The following is a 21,289-nucleotide window of genomic DNA, read 5'->3' as shown; positions in this document are numbered from 1 at the left end:
GTGTGAGAGACACAGCAATCAGTTGCCTCTCACACACCCTCAACTAGGGACCCAGCCCACAACCCAGACATGTGCCCTGACTGGGAATCAAACTGGCAAACCTTAGCTTCTCAGGTCAGCACTCAATCCACTGAGCCTCACCAGTCAGGGCTAACGCTAGATTTTTAAACACATTTCAATACATTTCTTAATATTTCTTCTAAGCTTCATATACGTTGCTAAATTATTGCAGAGGTGTAGCTGGAGAGTGCTATTTTGCTTAGTTATGCCATTATTATGCAGACATTTGACATAGCATGGAGAATGTTGACATAATTATTTGATAAGGAAGGTAGTTGTTAATATAAAATTTTACAGTATACAAAAGTACTCAGATGTACATCATGATTTAATTCTCAGAACAACTTGAGATACTAGGAAGTCAGATACCCTTCTCTCATTGCAGACACTGAGGTTCCAGGCAGAGAGGAGGTATATGGTGCCAGCGTGGAGACTTTCAGCTCACTGAGGGCAGGACAGCAGGAACACAGAGGGGTTCTGAATATTTTTGGATTAATCAGTTAATTAAACCTGACCTTAAATCTAGTCTTTTAGAAGTCTAGTGCTTTCTTTACAACTGAATTATTATTACAGCATTGTTAACATATTTTAACAAATAGGAACCCTTTGTGTACTCAAAATAAAAGACAGAAAAACAAAAAACAAAACAAAAACTCCTCAAGGACTTCATTTCACTTTGGGGACACTGGTTTATCATTGTTATTTATATTTCCCACTTTGATCAATCTGTTTAGGAGGCTCTCAATCTAGAGGACTTTGAAAATCTACTACTAGAGGGAAATTCTGAATGTATTCAGATGTTTTTTAGGCTTCTTCAAATCATTTTTTATGCTTTTGTAGTCGAGAGGAAAACAGATGAGATAAAAAAAGAGTAGTTGAGCCTCCAGGTCTAGCCACAAAAACAGAGTCCCCCAAGTTGCATTTCACAGAGAATGGATACAAGTTTAACAATACGTGAAAGAGAATTTCCTGTTTGGAACTCTAATGCAGAGGCTCAAGGCAGAAATCAGCGGCAGCATAGTTTTCACCCTACCACGGGTAGCTTAACTGCTTCAGTTTTATCCTACGTGGCCCAACAAGGCCTGACGATCTGCACCGCTGAACAGAAGCATCTATCCAGCAATGGTGCGTGAAGACAGAGGGGTTTTTAGTCAATTGCAGGAATTAGGCTTTAATGCGTTCTATGAAGGGACTTCATCCCCCAGCACCTGACTACTGTCCGCTGAATCTTGGCAGGCAACAAGACTGCTGAAGCTGCAACTGGGAAGCTATGTGAAGCAGATTTTCATGAAACAACAAAATGCTTTTTTCATAAAGCTGCTTTTCTTTATTGCAGTTCAAAATGTGTCTCCTCTTTTTTTCAGCCTCTCAGTTTGCTCAACTCTCATTGTTGATCAAATTACCTTCCAAAAATTCCCCTTAAAGAAACAGAGGATCATAAATGCTCATTTCATCAAAAAATAAATGTTTTTTTTAAAGCACAATCCTAAACATGTCAATTGAAGAGATTAAAAGTAATCATGTTCCTTAAAAAAAAAAAAGAACAAACTACAAGACAGAAAGACATTAAATACATTACCATTATGTGTAAGTCCTAGAGGGGTACAGGCACCATGTTTGGTTCCATCTTTCGATGAAGAGATCAGTTTTGCAACGAGTGCCGCTGAGACAGGCTGCACTAGTAGGGAGGTGAGGTTCGATCGGTTTTGCCTCAAGCTTCCAACTGTATTAAAGACATAAAGGGACAGAATCCTTTGTCAAGAGAAATTAAAAACACTTAAGGAAAGTTTTTTTCATCAGTATTTAAATTATGAGTGGTAAGTTTATTTTGTTCATTTATTTGCTCCTTAGTTATATCTGTGTACTTAATGATCTGAGGTACTTAATAAAAATTCAATCCAAATACTATTATGTATCCTAATTAACGCTAGCAGATTGTAAACACACACTTACCTCCATTCTCCACTGAAATGACAATAAAGGAATAAAAAAAGTATACATCCACAGGGGCCAAGAAATAAAAGAGACAATAAGACTCTACAAGCTGAATAATTGTCAACTGAAATAACAGATATAGGAGACTAAAGCCTAAGCCAGTAGGGAGGGGAAGCTGAAAAACAATGCAGTTCGCACCACAGAACCCAGAAAGGATTAGACAACACCAGCAACTTATTCAAGTAGTGGTAAAAGAGGGCCTGGAAATAGGAGGGTTTGCTGACATTCTGACTGTGAGGGGGACCTTGCCTCCTGAGCCCCCCACTCAGCCTGTCAACAAGAACAGCGCCTGTTTTTCCCGGTTTCATTCCAGCAGAACACTGAAAGCGGGATGCGGAGCAGAGAGACACCAGATAAAGTGGATGGTGTGCCTCATACTTAAAATGGGATGGTGTTATGATTGCTGAGGCTCTTCAGATATTTCGGTGTCCTGGTGCTTAGAATACTTCCTTCCAGTTAGGACAATAGAAAATTTTCTTCTAGTAAATATGACTAGGTCAATGGAGAATATATAAAAATACATACGGTCTGGAAGTCTACCAATAAAACAAGTCACCCAAAACAAACCTATGTTAAGACCCATCAGACAATAAATTCCAACCATACAAAGAACTTCAAATCAACTTAATTAATTTTGTGACTCTTAAGTGGATATTCTCATCCAAGGACAATGCTAAATAAAATGGCAGGGGCAGCAGACGTACTGAGCATAGGGTTATGGGGTCAGGAGGCTCAGGGAGGAGATTTCCAGAAAGACAAAAATAACAGAATAGTGGCTACTGTTAATTTATTGGGAGAACATTTACAGTAAGATCAGAAGGTTAAAATTTGAAGAATTTAGAGATACAAAGAAAAATAAGAAATCTATAAAATGAGACAACTGTTAGATTTAAAGAGAATAAAAGTTTTTCAATAAAGAAATGTAATAATTGCATAATATAAATATTTACATAATCATAATACTATAATCCATGGCCTTTTAACACAAAGTTATATTATTCTATAGGAAAAAAATACAAATTCAAGGGTGAGATACATGGAAACTCATGAAAGAAAATTAAATATTTTTCTTCCATAGTGGTAAGTCAATATAATAGGTAAAACTGAAATAGGAATTCAACTCTTTAAAATGCTCTTTCTTTAAAAGATTTTATTTATTTAATTTTAGAGAGAAGGGAAGGGACGAAGAGAGGGAGAGAAAAATCAATATGTGGTTGCCTCTTGTGTGCGCCCTACTGGGGACCTGGCCCACAACCCAGGCCTGTGCCCTCACTGGGAATCTAACTGGCGACCCTTTGGTTCACAGGCAGGCACTCAATCCACTGATCCGCTCCAGCCAGGGCTTTAAAATGATCTTGAGGCAGAGAAAGGTAAATATAAAAGTAGTTAACAATTGAAAATGTTGAAAGCAATGAAGTATTTGCCTTTGGAAAATAGAGTTGAAAGGATGCAAGAAGTATAGGAGAAGGTGACATTCATCAAGCTGGTTATGATTTGTATACTTCTTTCTGTATTTGTTATACATAATAAAATGTTAAAGTATATGTGAATACATGCATGTAAAAATAAAAGACTATTAAGAGAGGTTATATTTGAGCATTATGGCCAGTTTTTAAAATTTTATTTTCTTTGTTCTTTTCTATAATGATCATGGGTTCCTTGTTAAAAAAAAAAAAAAAGGACATAAAAGAGAGACAAAGAATAAAAAATAGTTTTATAAATTAAGCTTTGTAAGAATATTTGACAATATTCCTCTCTAAGTGTGAGGGAAAAAAATAAATACTTGTGATAACAAAAGTAAGGGAAAATATATAACTATTCGGAGTAAAGAAAATGGAGAGAATAAACTAAACTGTGCTTAAGGAAAGAAGTAAAAGATAGCTTATTCAGTTTATATATTTATCTTGACTCAGAAAAAGAAATACACAACAGAATGTCTTTATTGGACAGCCAATAATGTTTGTGAACACAGCTATATTTTTCAGAACTTTTATTAGGGAAAATAATTGCCAAAGGTTTTCTCAGAATTTAATTTGATAAGACTGCAGGGGGTACAGCATTCAACGATACTGGTTATCCAGGCTCCAGGAGGCAAATTATAAATAAGAAAATACATTACAGAAATTTTTCCTTAATCCATCAACTGAAAAACCACAAGGTTAAAAAATGATATTTAGCTTAGGCCTGTGGCAAGTATAGAAGCCATGGCTTTAAAGAAAAAAATAATGAAGATTCAAGCTTAGAATCGTTTTTGTTATATAAGCACTCTGCACCCTCATAATTTAGTAAGACCTTTTATATGGATGTACGGCGATGCATTTTTCCATAGTGCAGCTCATTGCTCCCTAATCAATTTCTTGTCATAGTACCAACACTGGCTATGCTATTTGCAGAGCCCATAACAAAATGACTGCATAGAACTTCCCAGTCAAAAAGTATGAAGAATTTCAATATGGCAGTAGCAGAGAGTTAAATTAGCTGTGGAACCACCTAAATGGGAGTGTCCTGGAGATTATACAGGTTGCATGCCCATGAACCAGGTCCTGGTTCACACAGAAGATGCTAATAGCAATACAACTTGATGAGATAAACTAAAGGGGACTCTCAGACCACAAGAAAATTGTCCTTAGCCGCAAATGACCCGCCCTGAGTCTGTTGCTCTTGCTGCACTTGGAGACATAGTGATAAATATCTCAAGGTATAAACAGCATGCACACCAGCTGGAAAGCCTTGGTATAGCCATTGCCTTTGCTTCTCCCAGAATGTAGTATCTTCCTCAGTCATTACCTTTGAAAGTTTTAGTGTACACGAGACAATAAAATACAGTGGTCTCCCCTTATCTGCTGTGTTACTTTTTGAAGTTTAAGTTACCCACAATCAACTGAGGTCTGAAAATATTAAATGGAAAGTTCCAGATATTTAAAAAATTGATAAGTTTTAAATTTCACACCAATCTGAGTAGAATAATGAAATTTCTCACATCCCTCCGCATCCCACCACAGGACGTGATTCGTCTCTGTGCAGCATATCCACACTATACACACTACTCTCCTGTTAGTCACTTAGTACTAGTCTTGGTTATCAGATCAGTTATCAGAGAGAGAGACCATATTCACTAGACCTTTCTTACAACATATTGTTATGATTCTATTATATTATTATTATTGTTAATCTCGTAGTGTTCCCAATTCATAAATTAAACTTTTTGATAGGTATGTGTGTATAGGAAAAAAAATAACATCACATATATGAGGTTTGGTAATATCTGCAGTCTCAGGTATCCGCTGGGGGTCTTAGAATATATCCCCCAAGAATGGGGGGAATACAGTAGTATTTATGAGAAATGGGCAATCTGTTATTTTGAAGTTTTCATGGATGTTGGGTGTTGACACATTACCAACACAATATGAAACTTCTTAAAAATCTGCATAATTTTACCTTTCCCAAGTTCAAATACTGATCTCTTTAGTTTGCCATTCAAGACTCCTTACAGTCTGAGACATATTTCCAACATTATTTCCCATCATTCCTCTCCATCTTATCCTAAAACTTTAGCTGTCCCCCTACATGTTCTGCAATTTCCATCCTCTACGTTCTTGCTTAAGCCCTTCCTTCCATTCTACTTGCTCTTCTCTTGCATCACACACATCTGACCCCAACTCACAAGTCGCTTCCTACAAGCTTTCTCTGACACCCTGTGCTCTGTGTGATATACCTGTACCTTTTTTTGTGGTGTTCACCATTTCTAATTAACATTATCATTGCATGAAAACATTTTGCTTTCCCTTCTTAATTCTATATTCCCTGAAGGCAAATCCCAAGCCTTCTCCCTCATTGTGTGATACTCAAAACCTCCCAGATTGCCAGGAACATAACAGGAGCTCCATAATTAATGGAAAGACAAAAAAAAAAGAATAAAAATTCTTTGAAAAATAGTTTCAATGACTCTATTTTACTGGTTTTTTGAATGACTAGAAAATGGAGCAGAGGTACAAGCAAAGATTAAATTATGATTTTATTAATCCCCTGCTTGCTACATGTTTATGATTTCTCCCCACCTAATTGCCCTCCCACAGCAGACATATTGCATAGGTTTTCAAAACCACCCATCCCCATCAACTCACTGATTAACTTGCTCTAAAGTTACCTTTTGTGGGGAAAAAATAGTTCCATAAATAAAATCATCTTTGAGATATATTTATCTGTTAATAAAAGATCAATAGTTGCATTCCCTTTTCCTCTAAAATGTGCTATTAATCATATGAAACAATACATTTAAAAGTTAAATATGAAAAAAGTTAAATATGCATGAACCTTAAACCATAACTGAACATACACCAATCTTTGATTTGTTGTGCTGTATAACTAACATAATTGCATTACTTTTGAAATACCTGAAGGAAGTGGTTCATTAATTTTTCACCTTCAGCTTAATGGAAATTTGACAAACAGTTCACTTCTGAGAGCTGGTACTAAAAGCAGGACTATACAGGACACTAAGGGGCTTTGAATAAAATCAAACACATGTACACTTTTTATTCAGCTATATTTTAAAACATTAATTAACTATAAGAATCCATTAGATAGGAGATGAAAATCAGGAAGATTGCATACTAGATGAAAAATGTGCAATACTGAAAAGATTTTGACATTACATTCTAGCACTCTTTTAGATTGGAGCATTTATATCATATCCTCTACATTGTGTTTGCTCAATAAAGTCTGATTGACACCAACTTTTATTTTACTAGATAGCTAGTTCTCTCTTCACCTTATGCACTCTTTGTAATTCAGATAAAGATCCAAATTGATCCATTTCTTCAGTAATCCAATTCATGATACAATTCCATATTCATCTATGGAAAGAAGAAATTGGATATAGAGTTCCCAGTTTGACTCCGTCACTGCCTCACTGTTTCAAATGTAACATATGAATAATTTCATTACGATAATACTGCCATCCCATATACAATACCTGAACAACCAAAGCGATACTGAAGAGTCTTCATAATGATAACTTACTGAAATAAAGAATGTGTTAGCTCACAGGCCCAGAGCCTGAACCATAGTGGTTGAAATTTAGGAGTAATGATGTTGAAAATAAGTAAAATGTTTTCTAATTGTATGTATTTAACAGCTTTTGCATTATTCTTTAATATTGTTGATGCCCACTTCAATCATATCTGGCTATATGGGTAAAGAAAGCATGTGCTCTGTTTGCTGCCAGCACTTTTTTTGTAGAATTATTATTATTTTTAATCCTCACCTGAGGATATATGTATTGATTTCAGATGAGAGAAAGAAAGAGAGAGAGAGATCAATGTGATCAATTGGTTAGCTCCTGCATGCATCCCGACTGGGGATCAAGCAGCATCCTAAGTATGAGCCCTGACTGGAATCAAACCCTTGGCCTTTTGGTGTATGGGATAGTGCTCCAACCAACTGAGCCACACGGCCAGAATGCAACTTGAAATTGTTTTAAACTCAGTTGAAAAGTCAGTGTATACAGGAAATTCCACTTACACAGATTATCAGGAAAAACGAACTTTCAGAAACTAGTATCTTAGACACTGGGATCCTCAGAATTAAGGCAACATTAAGGTGAGATAATGTACAAAAAAATGTGCTGGTAAACAAAGATCTTGTGTGGATCAATGATGATAATACATTCGAGAGGATAGAAGAATTTCTTTATAACTTTTAACCCTTAGTACCTGACTATGAAAGTGTGTGTGTGTGTGTGAAACATGAGTTTTGTGTGATGTAATGTAAGCGTAGATCCTTTCTATTCAATGTGTAGTCCTTGGACAAACAGCATTGGTGTGACCTGGGAACTCATTACAAATGTAGAATCTCAGACCCTACCCCAGACTTTCTGGGTCAGAATCTGTAGTTTAAGACTCCCAGGTGACTCATTTTTACACTAGATAAGCACTGGTCTAAATCAATATATATTTTACAAAAAATTTTATAAAAAGTAGGATGAGAGAACTAACAAGGAAAATGGGGACAAACTCATAGATAGAAAGCAGGATGACAGCTAGTGGCAGGGGAGGTGAGGGGGTGGATGGATTGAGCCCAAAGGAAAAAGGACTCATGATCATAGACAACAGTGTGGTGATTGCCGGGGACCAGGCGGTATAAGGGGACTACATGGTAAGGGAAAAAATACAATAAAAATTAAATTAAAAGTAAAACCAAAAAAAATTTTAAGAAGTTGGATGAAGGACAATAGACTTGTTACCTTACCCAGAATTAAAGATGTCAGAGCCTTTGACTATATCAGTAAATCCCAAATCAATAGTTTCCTCAGGGAGTTTCCCTCAAAATGGGGAACACGTCTGTTCAGATGAGTCTACCAGATAACAAGTTTAAATTGGACTGAGAGCATTTCTTTTTGCTTTTGTTCATCCCTCAAAAATAAGTTTAGTGATTTAAAGATCAAAATTTCATTGACAACTCTTTATTTCAATCATGAATAAATGTTTTAAAAGCTAAATAGTTTGACTTTTTTTTCTTTTCTAGGTTTTCAGCTTTATAATTAATTATAGCAAATGATTGGCATAGGTTTAAATATTTCCCACTTGCTAGAAAACCAAACAATCAGAAACCTTAAAAAGCAGACATTTTTAAAACACATTTTGTGCTGCATTTTTTGGAATGGCCCAAATACCAAATGAACAAATTGATATCAATGATGTTATCTCAGAACATGTATTTTATTTGGCTATCTCCAGAGAAAACCGCCACTTTGACAGAAATCATACCATTAAATAACTGGCACAAATATTGTTTCATTTTTATATTAGCTTGCTAAATTTATAGTTATTTCTCTAAACTGACCAGTACATTAAATTGGCTATTTTGTTGTCCTTGTAAATATAGCTACCTGATCCTTTATCATTTTAGTACCTCATAACCCAGTGGTTACAAATATCACCATCTTCCCTCAAGCTAGTCAAATTCAGTGCAGTGTTGCTTCAGTTATTATTAAAAATAAAATTCCTAACACTTCAATGTGCTTTGTGCTGTGCAGTCATCTCAGTGTTGGTTTGCACTCTCCCTATCTCTGTACAGATATAAATACACATATACATATATAAACACATGCACATATATACATTTTTACCATATAGAAATTTTATTACTGATAGTTATTCTCATAATTAAAATGAAAATTACTATTTTTAAGAAAAATACATCATATTTCCTATCTCCTCTAAAACTAATATAAATGGTGGATATAAAACCTGGCTGTTGTTAGTTTACTCAGTTCTTCGATGTCCCTCACTCTGGGAACTCAAGTTCTTGTGTGTGCCCCAACATAAATCCCTGCTTACCCATTTAATAAACACTGCTCTGTTCTAATTTCCTTTTTACTTTCAGGTCACTAGGCAGAGTGTAAACTTCTTGGGGGCTATTTTGCTGCTGTATTCCCATGGTATAGCAAGCACAGTGCATAGTAAAAAGTAGGGGATCTGTGGCTATTTATGGATGAATGATCATCCCAATGTTCAAGTGAATGATTTTGTTTTGTCTAATCATAAGCGTAAAACTCATGATATTAAACTTGTAATCACAAAATATTAAAAGTGATACAGATGGTTTCATTTTATTTCAAGAGCTAGACAACTTTTCTAATGATTAAAAATATTTTATGTTTATCCATATAAACTCAAGATTTATATGGTGAAGTAAAATGTGTGGGGGCAAAAGATCTCAAAGTATAAATTGCCATTATTCTCTCTCCTCAAACAAATATGCTTTTGATCATAAGCATATTTGTGGTTGTGCAGTCTTAAAATTTGTTCTAAATTTGACAAATATTCAATTAAAGAACAGTTTTTATTATAATATTTAAAAGTTTTTTTAATAGTAAGGTGCTATTATTCATTTTTTTAATTATACAGTCCATAAGCATCATATTTAATTATACCGTTCATTGAAATCTGGTGTGCAATGTAACTAAGTTTATTGTCATTTACAGAATTATGGGAACATATCTTTATAAATATTTTAAACGTTTTATGGTTTAAAAAATATTGATGTAATTACTTCAAAGACAAAGTCCATTCCCATGTTTCAGGTTGATGACAGTCATCATCAGCATGTTCTCTAAAGACATTTCTGTAGTCTGATTCCTTCTACTCAAGAAACAGGGCTTCCTTTGGTGTAGGCTTTATCTCACTAAATTAACAGTTATAAATCCGTCTCTTTAAGTAAATATTTAGATGTACAACAGTAGTTGTAATAGTCAGATATTGACAAAAGTTTTCTTAGTTCTAGTTCCAAGGGATAATTGGTCATATAATAACTGATTTCCTATTTCGTATAATTTTAAATAGTTCTATTCTTTTGTATTCATTTATGTGCTCCAAGACTATTTCATTCCCAAAGCATTTCAAGAACATGAACATTTGGAAATAAACCATAAACTATATCATAAAAAATAAACTAAGAAACAGATAGAACATCTAGTTTGTGCTTTACTTGAGGAGAGTAGTCTAGATTCATAACTGGAATAATTGGCCATCTGTACATAACTTACAATATAAGCAAAGCAATCCTCTTTCCAGGCATCCCCCTGAGAAGCTTCTCAATCTCAAACTTGAAGGGTCTGAACATTGGAATGATTTGCAAAGTTTATAGTTTTAGAGAAAGAGTAGTTTGCATTTTTTTAAAGATAGCAAATAAACTATGTAGATGTGTCTTGCTTTGTGGTTGTTGTGAAAGTATGGAAGCATTAATTTACAATAAAATTCTTCATACAGATTGTAATGAGAACACATTATTTTATGAGGCTGATTAGATGAACAGGCAGAAAACCAGTGCTTTATTTCTGGATTTATGTATTTTTTCGGTTGTTTTCTAATAATGTAAGTGAAAAATTATTAGCTCCTTCTCTCCTAACCTAGATGTTAAGTTACATGAGCTTTCACATATGAAGTGCTTCTCAGCTCTTCATGGTTTCTTGTGCATTTTCTGTTTCTGACTTGGAAATACCAACCCAAGTAAGGGACCTTGGCCAGGAGTCCAAGATACCAATACCTGGTCCTTAATCTGTCTTTAACTATGGAGTGATTCTGGGAAAAATTGCACCATTTTTTGTAGCTTTAAACTCATCATCTATACAACATCAAAGGATTTCCATTTCTAAGACTTTGTTTCTAAATTTGTCCATGAGTGATTATTAAATAAACTTATAGTTTCCTCTGCAAAATGTGTTTCCAAATACTATACAGTACTTAACAGTTCTGACAGGAATTTAAGACAAAACTTTCTTGACGTTGAAAAAGGCTGCTTTTATTTATATAGTTATATCTAAATTCAAGGTGGATATCCAATGGTCATTATAGAAAAATCCCTCATATTTAGAGTAATATGGAAAATTCAGTAAATTTTCCTCCTGGATTATAATTTTCTTTACAATATCATTAAAATTACCCTTTACTATTAATAACCCATAGACTTGAGACACAAAAAATATTACTTTGGTGTTTTCCTGTAGTGCTAGTGTATTTTAGGAGAAGATACATTTGGGAAAAAGCTGAGATTTATAAACACACACCACAAAACAATTCCCTCAGTTAATAAGGACTGATGAGCCATCAAGGATGTTTTTGTGCATAAACTCTAGTTAAAATATTCTATCATTAATTTTTCTCCGCAATATGGGCATATGGGAATTTTCTTACAAAAAAAAATGCCTATAATTTCTTATTGCAATTTAACAGTTTGTTATGGATGCATTTCTTCAAAGTACTTTATGAGACCCAAATTCACATTCAAAAATCCTAAAAATAAATGTTTTGCTTATTTGCCTATTTTCTTACTAAGGTAATATTTTTTAGTGTATTGGAAGGTTATTTCACTAAAAAATAGGTCTCCTTTGAAGTCACAGCAAAGGCTGTAATGATGCAGTGGGAGGCATGGCTATATGACAGTGCTCAGTACAGTGCTAATGGTCCGGTTAATAAGCGAGGGTGTTCTTTCAGGACAGGCATGGTGTCTTTGTTAGGTCTTTTATGTAGGACTTCAAACAGCACCATGCAGAGTCATCTTTTAAAAGCTTTTCTATGATAATGAAGGTTGAACAAAATTCAAGATTATTCACTTTGTCCTAAATTTTCTTTCTAGCTCCTTCATTTAATCTTCCTAAGAGTATAATGAGGGAATATTATATCCATCCTGTACTACCTATCAAGGACCTGTTGGGTAACTCTTATTCAACATCATGAGTGTTTCTTAGAAGAAGTACAAAATAAAAAGAATCTTAGATGACTGGATAAGGAAAAAGTCCTGACGTTATTCCAGAACAAGGACAGATTCCTGCCCGGCTACTCTATTTAATTGTCTTGCTGTAGCCGTTGTGTTGGGATGAGAAAAGGGAGCCCAGAAAAAGAGCTGGGAGGGTTTAGAAGATCCAAAATGCCCAGCTTTATGACTTAAATTATTCAGTAAATGAAAAAGTTTCAGAGTGGCCAGAAAAAACAAGGTCTTCACTAAGTATGTGAAATGAACCACCAAGGCAAAGAGGCATCAGCAGACCTGAAGAGAATTGGTACACGTGAAATAAGGAAGTGCAGATATTGGTAAAGGATGGTGCTGAATTCGGTGCAACAAAAAAATGAACTGCTATGGGTGTGTGGCCCAGCATTGTCCCATGGCTGATCAGTGGTCAGCATGTCAGAGCTCAGCTCCATGAAGCAAGGTTTCTTGATTCCTCACTGGCATTAAGTGATACTTTAAAAATACTGGCCAGAGCCCTAAAGCACAATTACTAGGACTGTTCTCTCTCTATATATATCTGGTGGTGTGTGATCCTTGCTTTAAGAGCATTTCTTAAATAACGTATATGTTTCAAACTATTATTACATATATATATATATATATATTTACACACACACACACGAAAGATGATTCCAGGCAAAAGAATCCATATGAATAAATTAGCTGTGGTAGGAAAATAAAAGTATGAAAAGGAATGACAAATAGCTGATGTTTCCTGGAGATTACCCTATATGTTGTAGATTAAGGCAGAGTTACAGAGTCCTTATTGTGACAGGCTTTAGATAATTGATTAAAAAGGGTGGGAAGTAAGTAAATACTGGGAACTTTCATAGGGTTTTGAATAGAGAATGATACCATAAAAGTGGATTTCAGAAATATTGATCTGAAAATGATCTGTGGAAAGGAAAAAACTAGGAAAATATGCAATTAAAACAACAAATAAATTCTATTCATGCCAGACAGAGCTTGGTATTTGGCATATGTTATAGCATTCCTTTGCCATATTTTATATATGATACAACTTTTCAAACTAGTTCTAAAGCCCAAATATTTTGAAATGCTTAAAGTTACATGGCTGGTAAGCAACAGAAGTGGGCTCTTTTAGACTCTTTTAGACCCCCAAATTAAGGGTTTGGGGTCAATACTGTTAGAAGCCAGTGCAGTTCCTCAACAAGAAATAATATGTGCATGAAGGATATCTCTGGAAGAAGATAGGTCCATGTCAAAAGCCTGGACAATTCTGGATAATTGTCAAGACTTGGTAACCCATTGAACAGAGTAGTGGCAATGAGATAATAGGGTAAGCAATTAAGTTTTCAGTAGTGGATGCGTAGAAGAATGAAAAGTCCTATTAATAACACAGATTTGGTAGGAAAACTCTCTTGGAGGTGAAGAGAAGTCAAGGTATTTTAATAATTACATTTAGCATTTGGCTTCATCAGACAATTGTTACTATAAAGCTTTTATAAATAAAGCAAAAAAAAAAAAACTATACTGTTCAAACTATAGTTAACCCCACTGGTTTTTTTCTGAACATTTTGCCAATGCCTGCACAAATGATATCCTTTAAACGGCAGTCTCCCAGGCCATAAAGTGAGGACAAAAGCTGCCAAATACCTAGCTCATAGCTAGTCTTTAGGATTAATGGAAACACTCATAAAGTGCTTTGAGCTCCACAGAATAGGTACAATATAAATGAGCCACATTATTTCAGTGACAAATACTATCCATATACTGTCCAATAGAACTGAAACAAATGCAATCTCTTGTTGCTCGTTTTGATAGTTCATATTGTCTTGCTGTCACCTCTTTCCATTCTTTTGAGGTTCCCATGGGAAAAAAATAAACATTTCTGCTTCATGCCCCACTTGTGGAGCATAGTGAGATACACAAATCAAACAGATAATAGGACAGTCTATGTTCACTTTCTCATAGTGTTTTTTGTATAAAATGAAATAAAAAGAGCAATACACTTGCAAGGTTGGTTCAAAGAAAATATAAATCATATGAAAGCAAGATGGTTATTTTTAGAATGTGTTATGTTAAAGTTAAATTCATTTTTCAATACAAAAGAAGACATTAGCTACAGTACTTTTTATACCCATTCAGGATTTATTTGAACTATTCAAAATTTTAAAATTATTTCAAGTTTCAATGAAAATATCAACACATGCTCGATGTATAAGATTCCATCTTACAGCTCTACAACCCTTTCCAACACAATGTTGATATTAAAATTGAATAGTTCTCCAAAAGCAATAAGATATCCCCAAAGCATTAGCTAATGTCACACTAATGCCATATCATAGTATATAGATTCAACAGTCTAAGTCTGTTTTTTTAATTTGTCAACAGGAAATGGATAGACTTTTAAAACACAGTTATAAGACATTTTCATGAATCTACTTCTATGCTAATCTTACATGTTTATTAATTTATGTAATATTCAGATGAGGAAAACTCAGTATGGAAATAATAATGTATAGTACCTGCCTCTAGTAATCAGAGATATAAGTAAGATATAAGTGAGACTCACAAATTTTAGCTAAAAGACAAATTAGTTATATGTAATTTAGTTAAAATATGAATGGGAATTAGAACAGAAATATTAAAGATTCCCTTTAATATTGAGTTTGAAATATCTAAATTCTGTATGGAATACTTTAATTCAAGAATATTTCAAAATAATACCATAGAGATGATAACAAGAAGGAAAAAGGGCAGGGGAGCTAAAAGAAGGTAAAAGAAGGATAAATGGTAACAAAAAAGAGACTTGACTTTGGACAGTAAACATACAATACAGTATACGACGATGTATTATACATAATACACACAATACAAGACACACAATACAGTATAAGGCAATGCATTATAGAATTGTACACCTAAAACCTATATAATTTTATCAACCCACATCACCACCATAAATTCAAATTAAAAAAATCCCAAAACATGTTAAGTGGGAAATGGACAGATGGAATATATGTCCAGCAAGTATCCAGCCACAATTAGAGACATATATTGAAGAAGATACAAGAAACATTGTATATGGGACAATAGCACCTCAGTGCCTTTAAATTAGGCACCTTGGGACCTCACACAGTTCTCCCAATTACCATCAGCTTCCTCATCATATTTTCCTGAATCTCATTGATAGCCTGAAATCTTCTCTCTTTCAAAGGTGATTTTAGTTTCGGGAAAAGCCAGAAGTCCCAGGGCACCAAATCTGGGCTGTAGGGGGGTTGAGTAACCTGGGTGATTTGATGTTTCATCAAAAAAATCTGCAGGAGATGTAATGCATGACTGGGTATGTTATTGTGATGAAGCTGCCAATCACCAGTTGCCTGTAGCTGCAGCCTTCTGAATCATCCGAATAGTTTCTATGGAGGAATGTTTAAGCTAAATGCAAAAATTGATGCATATTTTTTGCTCTACTCACTCAGTCGTTTTGATTATGATGGCCACATGGTATACATGCTCACTCAACAATATCCACTGCCCCCACTGACCAGTACAGTGAACTTGTTATTGTTCAAGCATGTGCATTCCAGCCCACTCTCTTTGGCTGCCAGGTTACATCAATGTCACACAACCATTGCCATTATATCAACAATGGCGGGACTTTTTCCAGACAGACCTCATATATATCGTTATCATTTACATAAAATTGGGGGGGAAAAGCAACACTAAAAATTTTACAGAGTATGTAAAGATAAGATTCAGGACTCTGAAAGTTCCTTCATACTATATCACAGAGTTGAATGGAAGTTATAACAGAGGAAGCAGTGAAATCAGGTAGCAGTTGCAACTGTCTAAGTGATAATCACTATTGGATTTGACCAGATGGAAACCATGTAGATGTAGAAAAACAGGACTTATGACTCATTTAGGAAGCAGATTCCACAGTACTGGCATAAAAGATTTGGAGTTGAGAGACTGTTTGCAATCTAGAAAACTTCTGGCTTCAAGGTGTTGGTCAATTTTTCACCCTTCAAATAATTAGTTAACTCTCTCTGGGCTGAACTCCTCAGTCCCATCCCCAACTGTCATTCAGATATATCTCTCCCTTCCTGCACCAGCATAAACTTTATGAACTGAGAGAAAGTTTTCTGTTTTGCTGGATGGCAAGCATTACTAGGTGGCCTGTAGACTGGATATTTTGCACTTCTATAATGGAATGAAGTGTGAGATCTTTGAGAAAATGCATACATAATACTGTATTAATTAATTCTTTCATTGCAGTATTATACAACAAAGTATATTTTCTTTTCTTACTTTTCAAATAAGCTTCTTTTGTACACTTGTCATTCCAGCTATATGCTAAAGGTGCAGTAGAGACACTGAAGTGAAACTACCTGCCATCATGGAGGCTATGATCAAGTAAGCAGGTAGTTTCTACAAGTAAATGATGATTTTAGGGGTTGGAAATTTGGGGGATGCTAGATATGTTCTACACTGAGAGCTAGGTGATGAATACTGTAAACATGAACATTGAGTGACATGTATATGCTGGTTAGTGTCCTTTATGCCCTTCATTGTGCATATGGTTCCCCTCTACCAAAAAATAAGTGAAAAAGATCAAGTCAGAAATGAAATGACCCATATAAACACAGATGAACAGTTAATATGTAAATGAGAACTAGATTACAAGCCCATGTTTCTACAACTTCCACTCAACCAATACAAGTATTTATAAAATATTATGTAAGAGTGTGAATCTAATAGCATGAAGAACACTAAGCAATATTTGGGTAAAGATAGATATAAACTGAATGACTTGAACATTTTCCTACCTGAGAAAAAGAGATGTAAAAGTAAATAAAGTTAGGAAATACATCCAACGAAAAAGGCTAAAGAGGTATTGATCACATTGTCTGGAAAATAAAAAAAGGAAAAAAAAAAACTAATGTTTTTAAGGGTGTGAAATGTACATCAAGTAGAATGAAGAACTATTTAAAGACAGAAACAGAAGTATGAAACTATCAAGCTATCAATACTAAGTAAAGCCTTTGGTACGTTAAATAAAAAAGTTTCACAGCTACAGCTTTTCTAAAAGAAAGGGTTTATTGAGCCAAATGCCAGCCTGCAAAGGATCCAGGGCCTGAGGTGTGCAGTGTGAACCCCCAGCTGCGGGACTACATGAAAAACACAGACCTGTCTGCTGTCTTGAAATGTATAGGTTCTTTCATGGATGAAAACAGTTTGGAAAGAATGTACTGTATTTTGCCATCTATAATGCATACGTTTTTGCCCCAATTTTTGAGGGAAAAAATAAGGATGCACATTATACATAGGTAGTACTAATTCCATATCTATATAAATGTTTTTACTTTTTTAATTTATGCTTATGCATTAAAAACGTAACTCTAGAAGACAGTAGTGATATTTGTATGCAAAATAATACCCTGGAATATGATAATCAGTTTTGTTTCTAAAAATAAATAAATAAATTTTAAGTTGTTAAAAACAGCATTTATTTAAGAGTTCATACAGACTAAAGTTATACTTCTGAAGCAGGCAGTGTAGTGGTAAAAATAAAACATGATTTAAATATATATACATATATAGTATATTGATGTATACATATTTAAATACATGCTGTTGTGTCTCAGTGGAGACATGAGGAAGTAGACAGTTCCTGTTGAAAAGTTTCTTTCAATTAAAGTGCCTGATATCTCCATATCTAAAACTAAGATTAGAAAAATGTCATAAGAAGTGTCCTAGGCCTTCAGACTTCTGAACTATGAAAGTGTTACCAGAGTCAAAGAACATTTCTAGATGTACATCCAGTGGCATATATTATGGAAAAGAGGAAACCTTCGTGAAATATTTCATACCTTTGGTCAATGATTTACCTTTTGTCCATGTTTTGATAAATGTACATCAAAACGTTGAATTAACATCCCCGTGGCTATTTACCTGATTATCTAAAAAGAATAGTCAGGCACCACCGGTCACCAGGTCCCTCTACTTCCTGCTTGCACAGAAGCGCTGCAGAACGTCACCCACCGCGTGTGCAAAGCAGCAAATGCCTCTTCCCTACGGGCGTCGCACCTATCACAGAACTAGCCCCACTTCATCTTCTCCCTCCCCTTTTATCTAGAGTCAATAAAAATTCTTTCAATGTTTTTGGCCCAAACTTCCAGGAAAAAATTTTTCATTTTAATTTTTCAATCATGTAATTAATTTATTTAAATAAAATAAACAATATATTAATTAATATATAGATAATAATTGATTTATTTAAATAAAAATAAATATCAACTAATTAATTAAAATATAATGATTGATAATTTATCTATTTACTTAAATAAAAATAAACATATATATTAATTAATTAAAATGAAAGTTTTATAGCACTTAGCATATTTTGTTTCTCCTTAACATGAAACCAAGGACAGACATGTCTCCTATAAGTGTAGTGCTTTCCCTGTGCTCTGTCAGTTGCACAGGTGTTATTAAAAAGATTCAGCTGCTGATCAGCTAATCCTTTATTTTTAAAGCAGCAAGTGTGTATAAAGATATAAAGTTGAGAAAAAATGATATTTTTAGCAGAAATGATAAATATATGTATTATTATATCAGAAATTTTATACACTGTGTTCTATATGTGGGAAAAGTAGGAATAAAGTTTTATCATAGCAAAAGTTGTCTTACTTTGTAATTGCAACTGCAGATTTGAATGTTAATCATCCTAAGACCAATTGCCATAAATATTATAACACTACATAATTGCATTCATTCTTGTAGACATTTATATGCATACTCATTTATAGTCTATATCTAAGTGTGTGTGGATGTATCCATAAGTAAAGAGAAAGAACATGAGAAGAAGAAGTTCATAAAAAACTTTGTCTTTAAGTGGGTCTAATCTTATAGATGCTTAAAAATGATGACACGTAAGTCATTGCCAATCCATGGTATTTTTCACTTCGTTGTTGAATATTAGCAGTAGCATTTCACTTCTTTCTATCAGACCCTATGCTCTCTTAGATTTCATAAAACAAAATCTGAGGTTGCCCACACCCAAAACTCTCAGGTCAACTGAATCTGGCTCAGGATTCATGCCCACCAGAAACTTTTCTTTCCTCAGCTGCAAAACAAAGAGTTGGGTCAGAGGATGATTTAGATGCATTTCTATTTGAGCAAACATGGAACTTCGAATATCTCTACATATTTATCCACTATATGGATGATCCTGGGTGTACTATTTTATTTCAGTGTGGAGTAAAATTATCTTAAAAACACTGGAAAATATTATTACTTTTAACAAAATAGCAGTCATGCTATGTTATAGGGTGCAATTTTACAAGATTTTTTTTTTGTAGCCAGCCATCATAAAATCACAGCTATAAATAGAAATGGATATCAGAGGCCATAGACTTAAAGACCTATAAGGCAAACTGATAACAAGAGGTGTAAATCAGGGTGCCTATAGAACTACGAGCTATGGTGGGGCCTGTTACAGCTCAAGTCCAAAGAACCTACTAAAGCATTCAAAGTCAATTTTAGAACAGTGACAACAATAACAACATATTCATAGTCAACCAGAACACATCTGTGGTTTAGACTTGCTTTTAAGTTAATAGTTTTCTCATGAATGCATTGTCTGCAGTTTTTTTAAAAATGAAAGCTAAATGGTCAAAACAAACAAACAAACAAAAAAGTTCTGAGGAGCTCGTCCCTTGCATTGCTCTGTACAAGGCATGACTGTGGGCCAGTCCTTTTATCATACAATTGTCAGCTATTGTTTCTGACGTTGGGTTTGCAGATTCTTTATCTGAGTTGATATTTACCAAGAGAAATTTTTCCTGTATTTACCAACAAAAATTTTTATCCAAGCTATAATCACTGTCATTATTCCCAAGCAACGGATCAGGCAGAAAAGGTGTCACAATGCAGATTGTTGGACATGTGTGGTCACCAACGCTTACTAATTTGCTGTTATTCAAAATTTCACTGCACATTCAACCATGACAGTCACTATCCCTGAATGCCAAAGGGATTCATTTATCACATTTATCTCAGCTGTATTATGAGAAAAAAATCATGGCAGATGTTTGTTCTAGGTAAATATTTTTTTTCTTTATTATGGAAATATTATATTATCATGATGAATACACTGTTTCATTTATAATTGTACTTTGATAATGTAACTCAGAAAACATTAGTACTTGCTGTAGCAGAATGAGGGAGGGTCCAGGAGAGAAATGATAAAGACATAAGGTTACCAAAATAACCTGTTTAAAATAAACACCATCTTGGACAGATAGGAGTCACAGGAGACCCTTCTCACACTTGTACATTTATTTGCATGTCCTATAGAAACTCTCATCACTGTATTCAAGTTCATCTCATTTCATTGCTTCACACCTGACCATGTTGAATCTGCCCTTCCTCCTCTACTATTTCCACATCAGTGAATGGCTCTACAATGCACTTAGTGTCCAAACAAGAAACTTCTATATCATCACTTGATCATTGAGTTTTTATTACTCCATACATTCCATTAATTCCCCAGTCTAACAGATCCCACCTTCTAAATATCTCTTAAAGCTGTTTATTTTTATCCATTCATACTTCTCCACAATGGTTAGTCCACCACCATGTATCGAGCTTCAGGTTGAGAAACAATCACTTCGGTGTCTTTTTAAGATTATAGGCATTCCCCTAAACCCATCACTGAAGGAACATGGAATCAATCGGTAAATACCCAGATAATTCAGTGGTAGTGTCAGACCTTTCTACATTGTTCAGCAATTACGAGTGTAAGCACAAATACAAATTCAACAAGAAAATTAAATTGTCTCTAGTGAAAAAAACAAAAATGACTACGCTTCCTGTTCTCAGAGTGTTTACCTTATACCTTGTAACTGTGAATTTTTTCTCTGTCTCTTTGATATACATGTAAATCTTTTAAAAAGGTAAATACTCTTCTTGCCTG

At 34.4% G+C, this 21,289-nt stretch overlaps 1 protein-coding gene across 1 annotated transcript in view; it reads right to left on the bottom strand.

Moving 5' to 3' along the window:
• The window catches only part of NAALADL2 (N-acetylated alpha-linked acidic dipeptidase like 2), a 796,061-nt gene that overhangs the window by 286,633 nt on the left and 488,139 nt on the right, over positions 1–21,289 (bottom strand). Inside the window, exon 6 of the mRNA XM_054575719.1 lies at positions 1,640–1,783. Coding sequence (XP_054431694.1) covers positions 1,640–1,783 — 144 coding nt within the window. The remainder of the gene's footprint in view (positions 1–1,639; positions 1,784–21,289) is intronic.

The sequence above is a fragment of the Pteronotus mesoamericanus genome, unplaced genomic scaffold, assembly GCF_021234165.1.
Source record: "Pteronotus mesoamericanus isolate MK-2021 breed Mesoamerican mustached bat unplaced genomic scaffold, CSHL_Meso_final contig_116, whole genome shotgun sequence".
NCBI lineage: Eukaryota > Metazoa > Chordata > Mammalia > Chiroptera > Mormoopidae > Pteronotus > Pteronotus mesoamericanus.
This window is presented reverse-complemented; position numbering and strand designations above follow the sequence as displayed.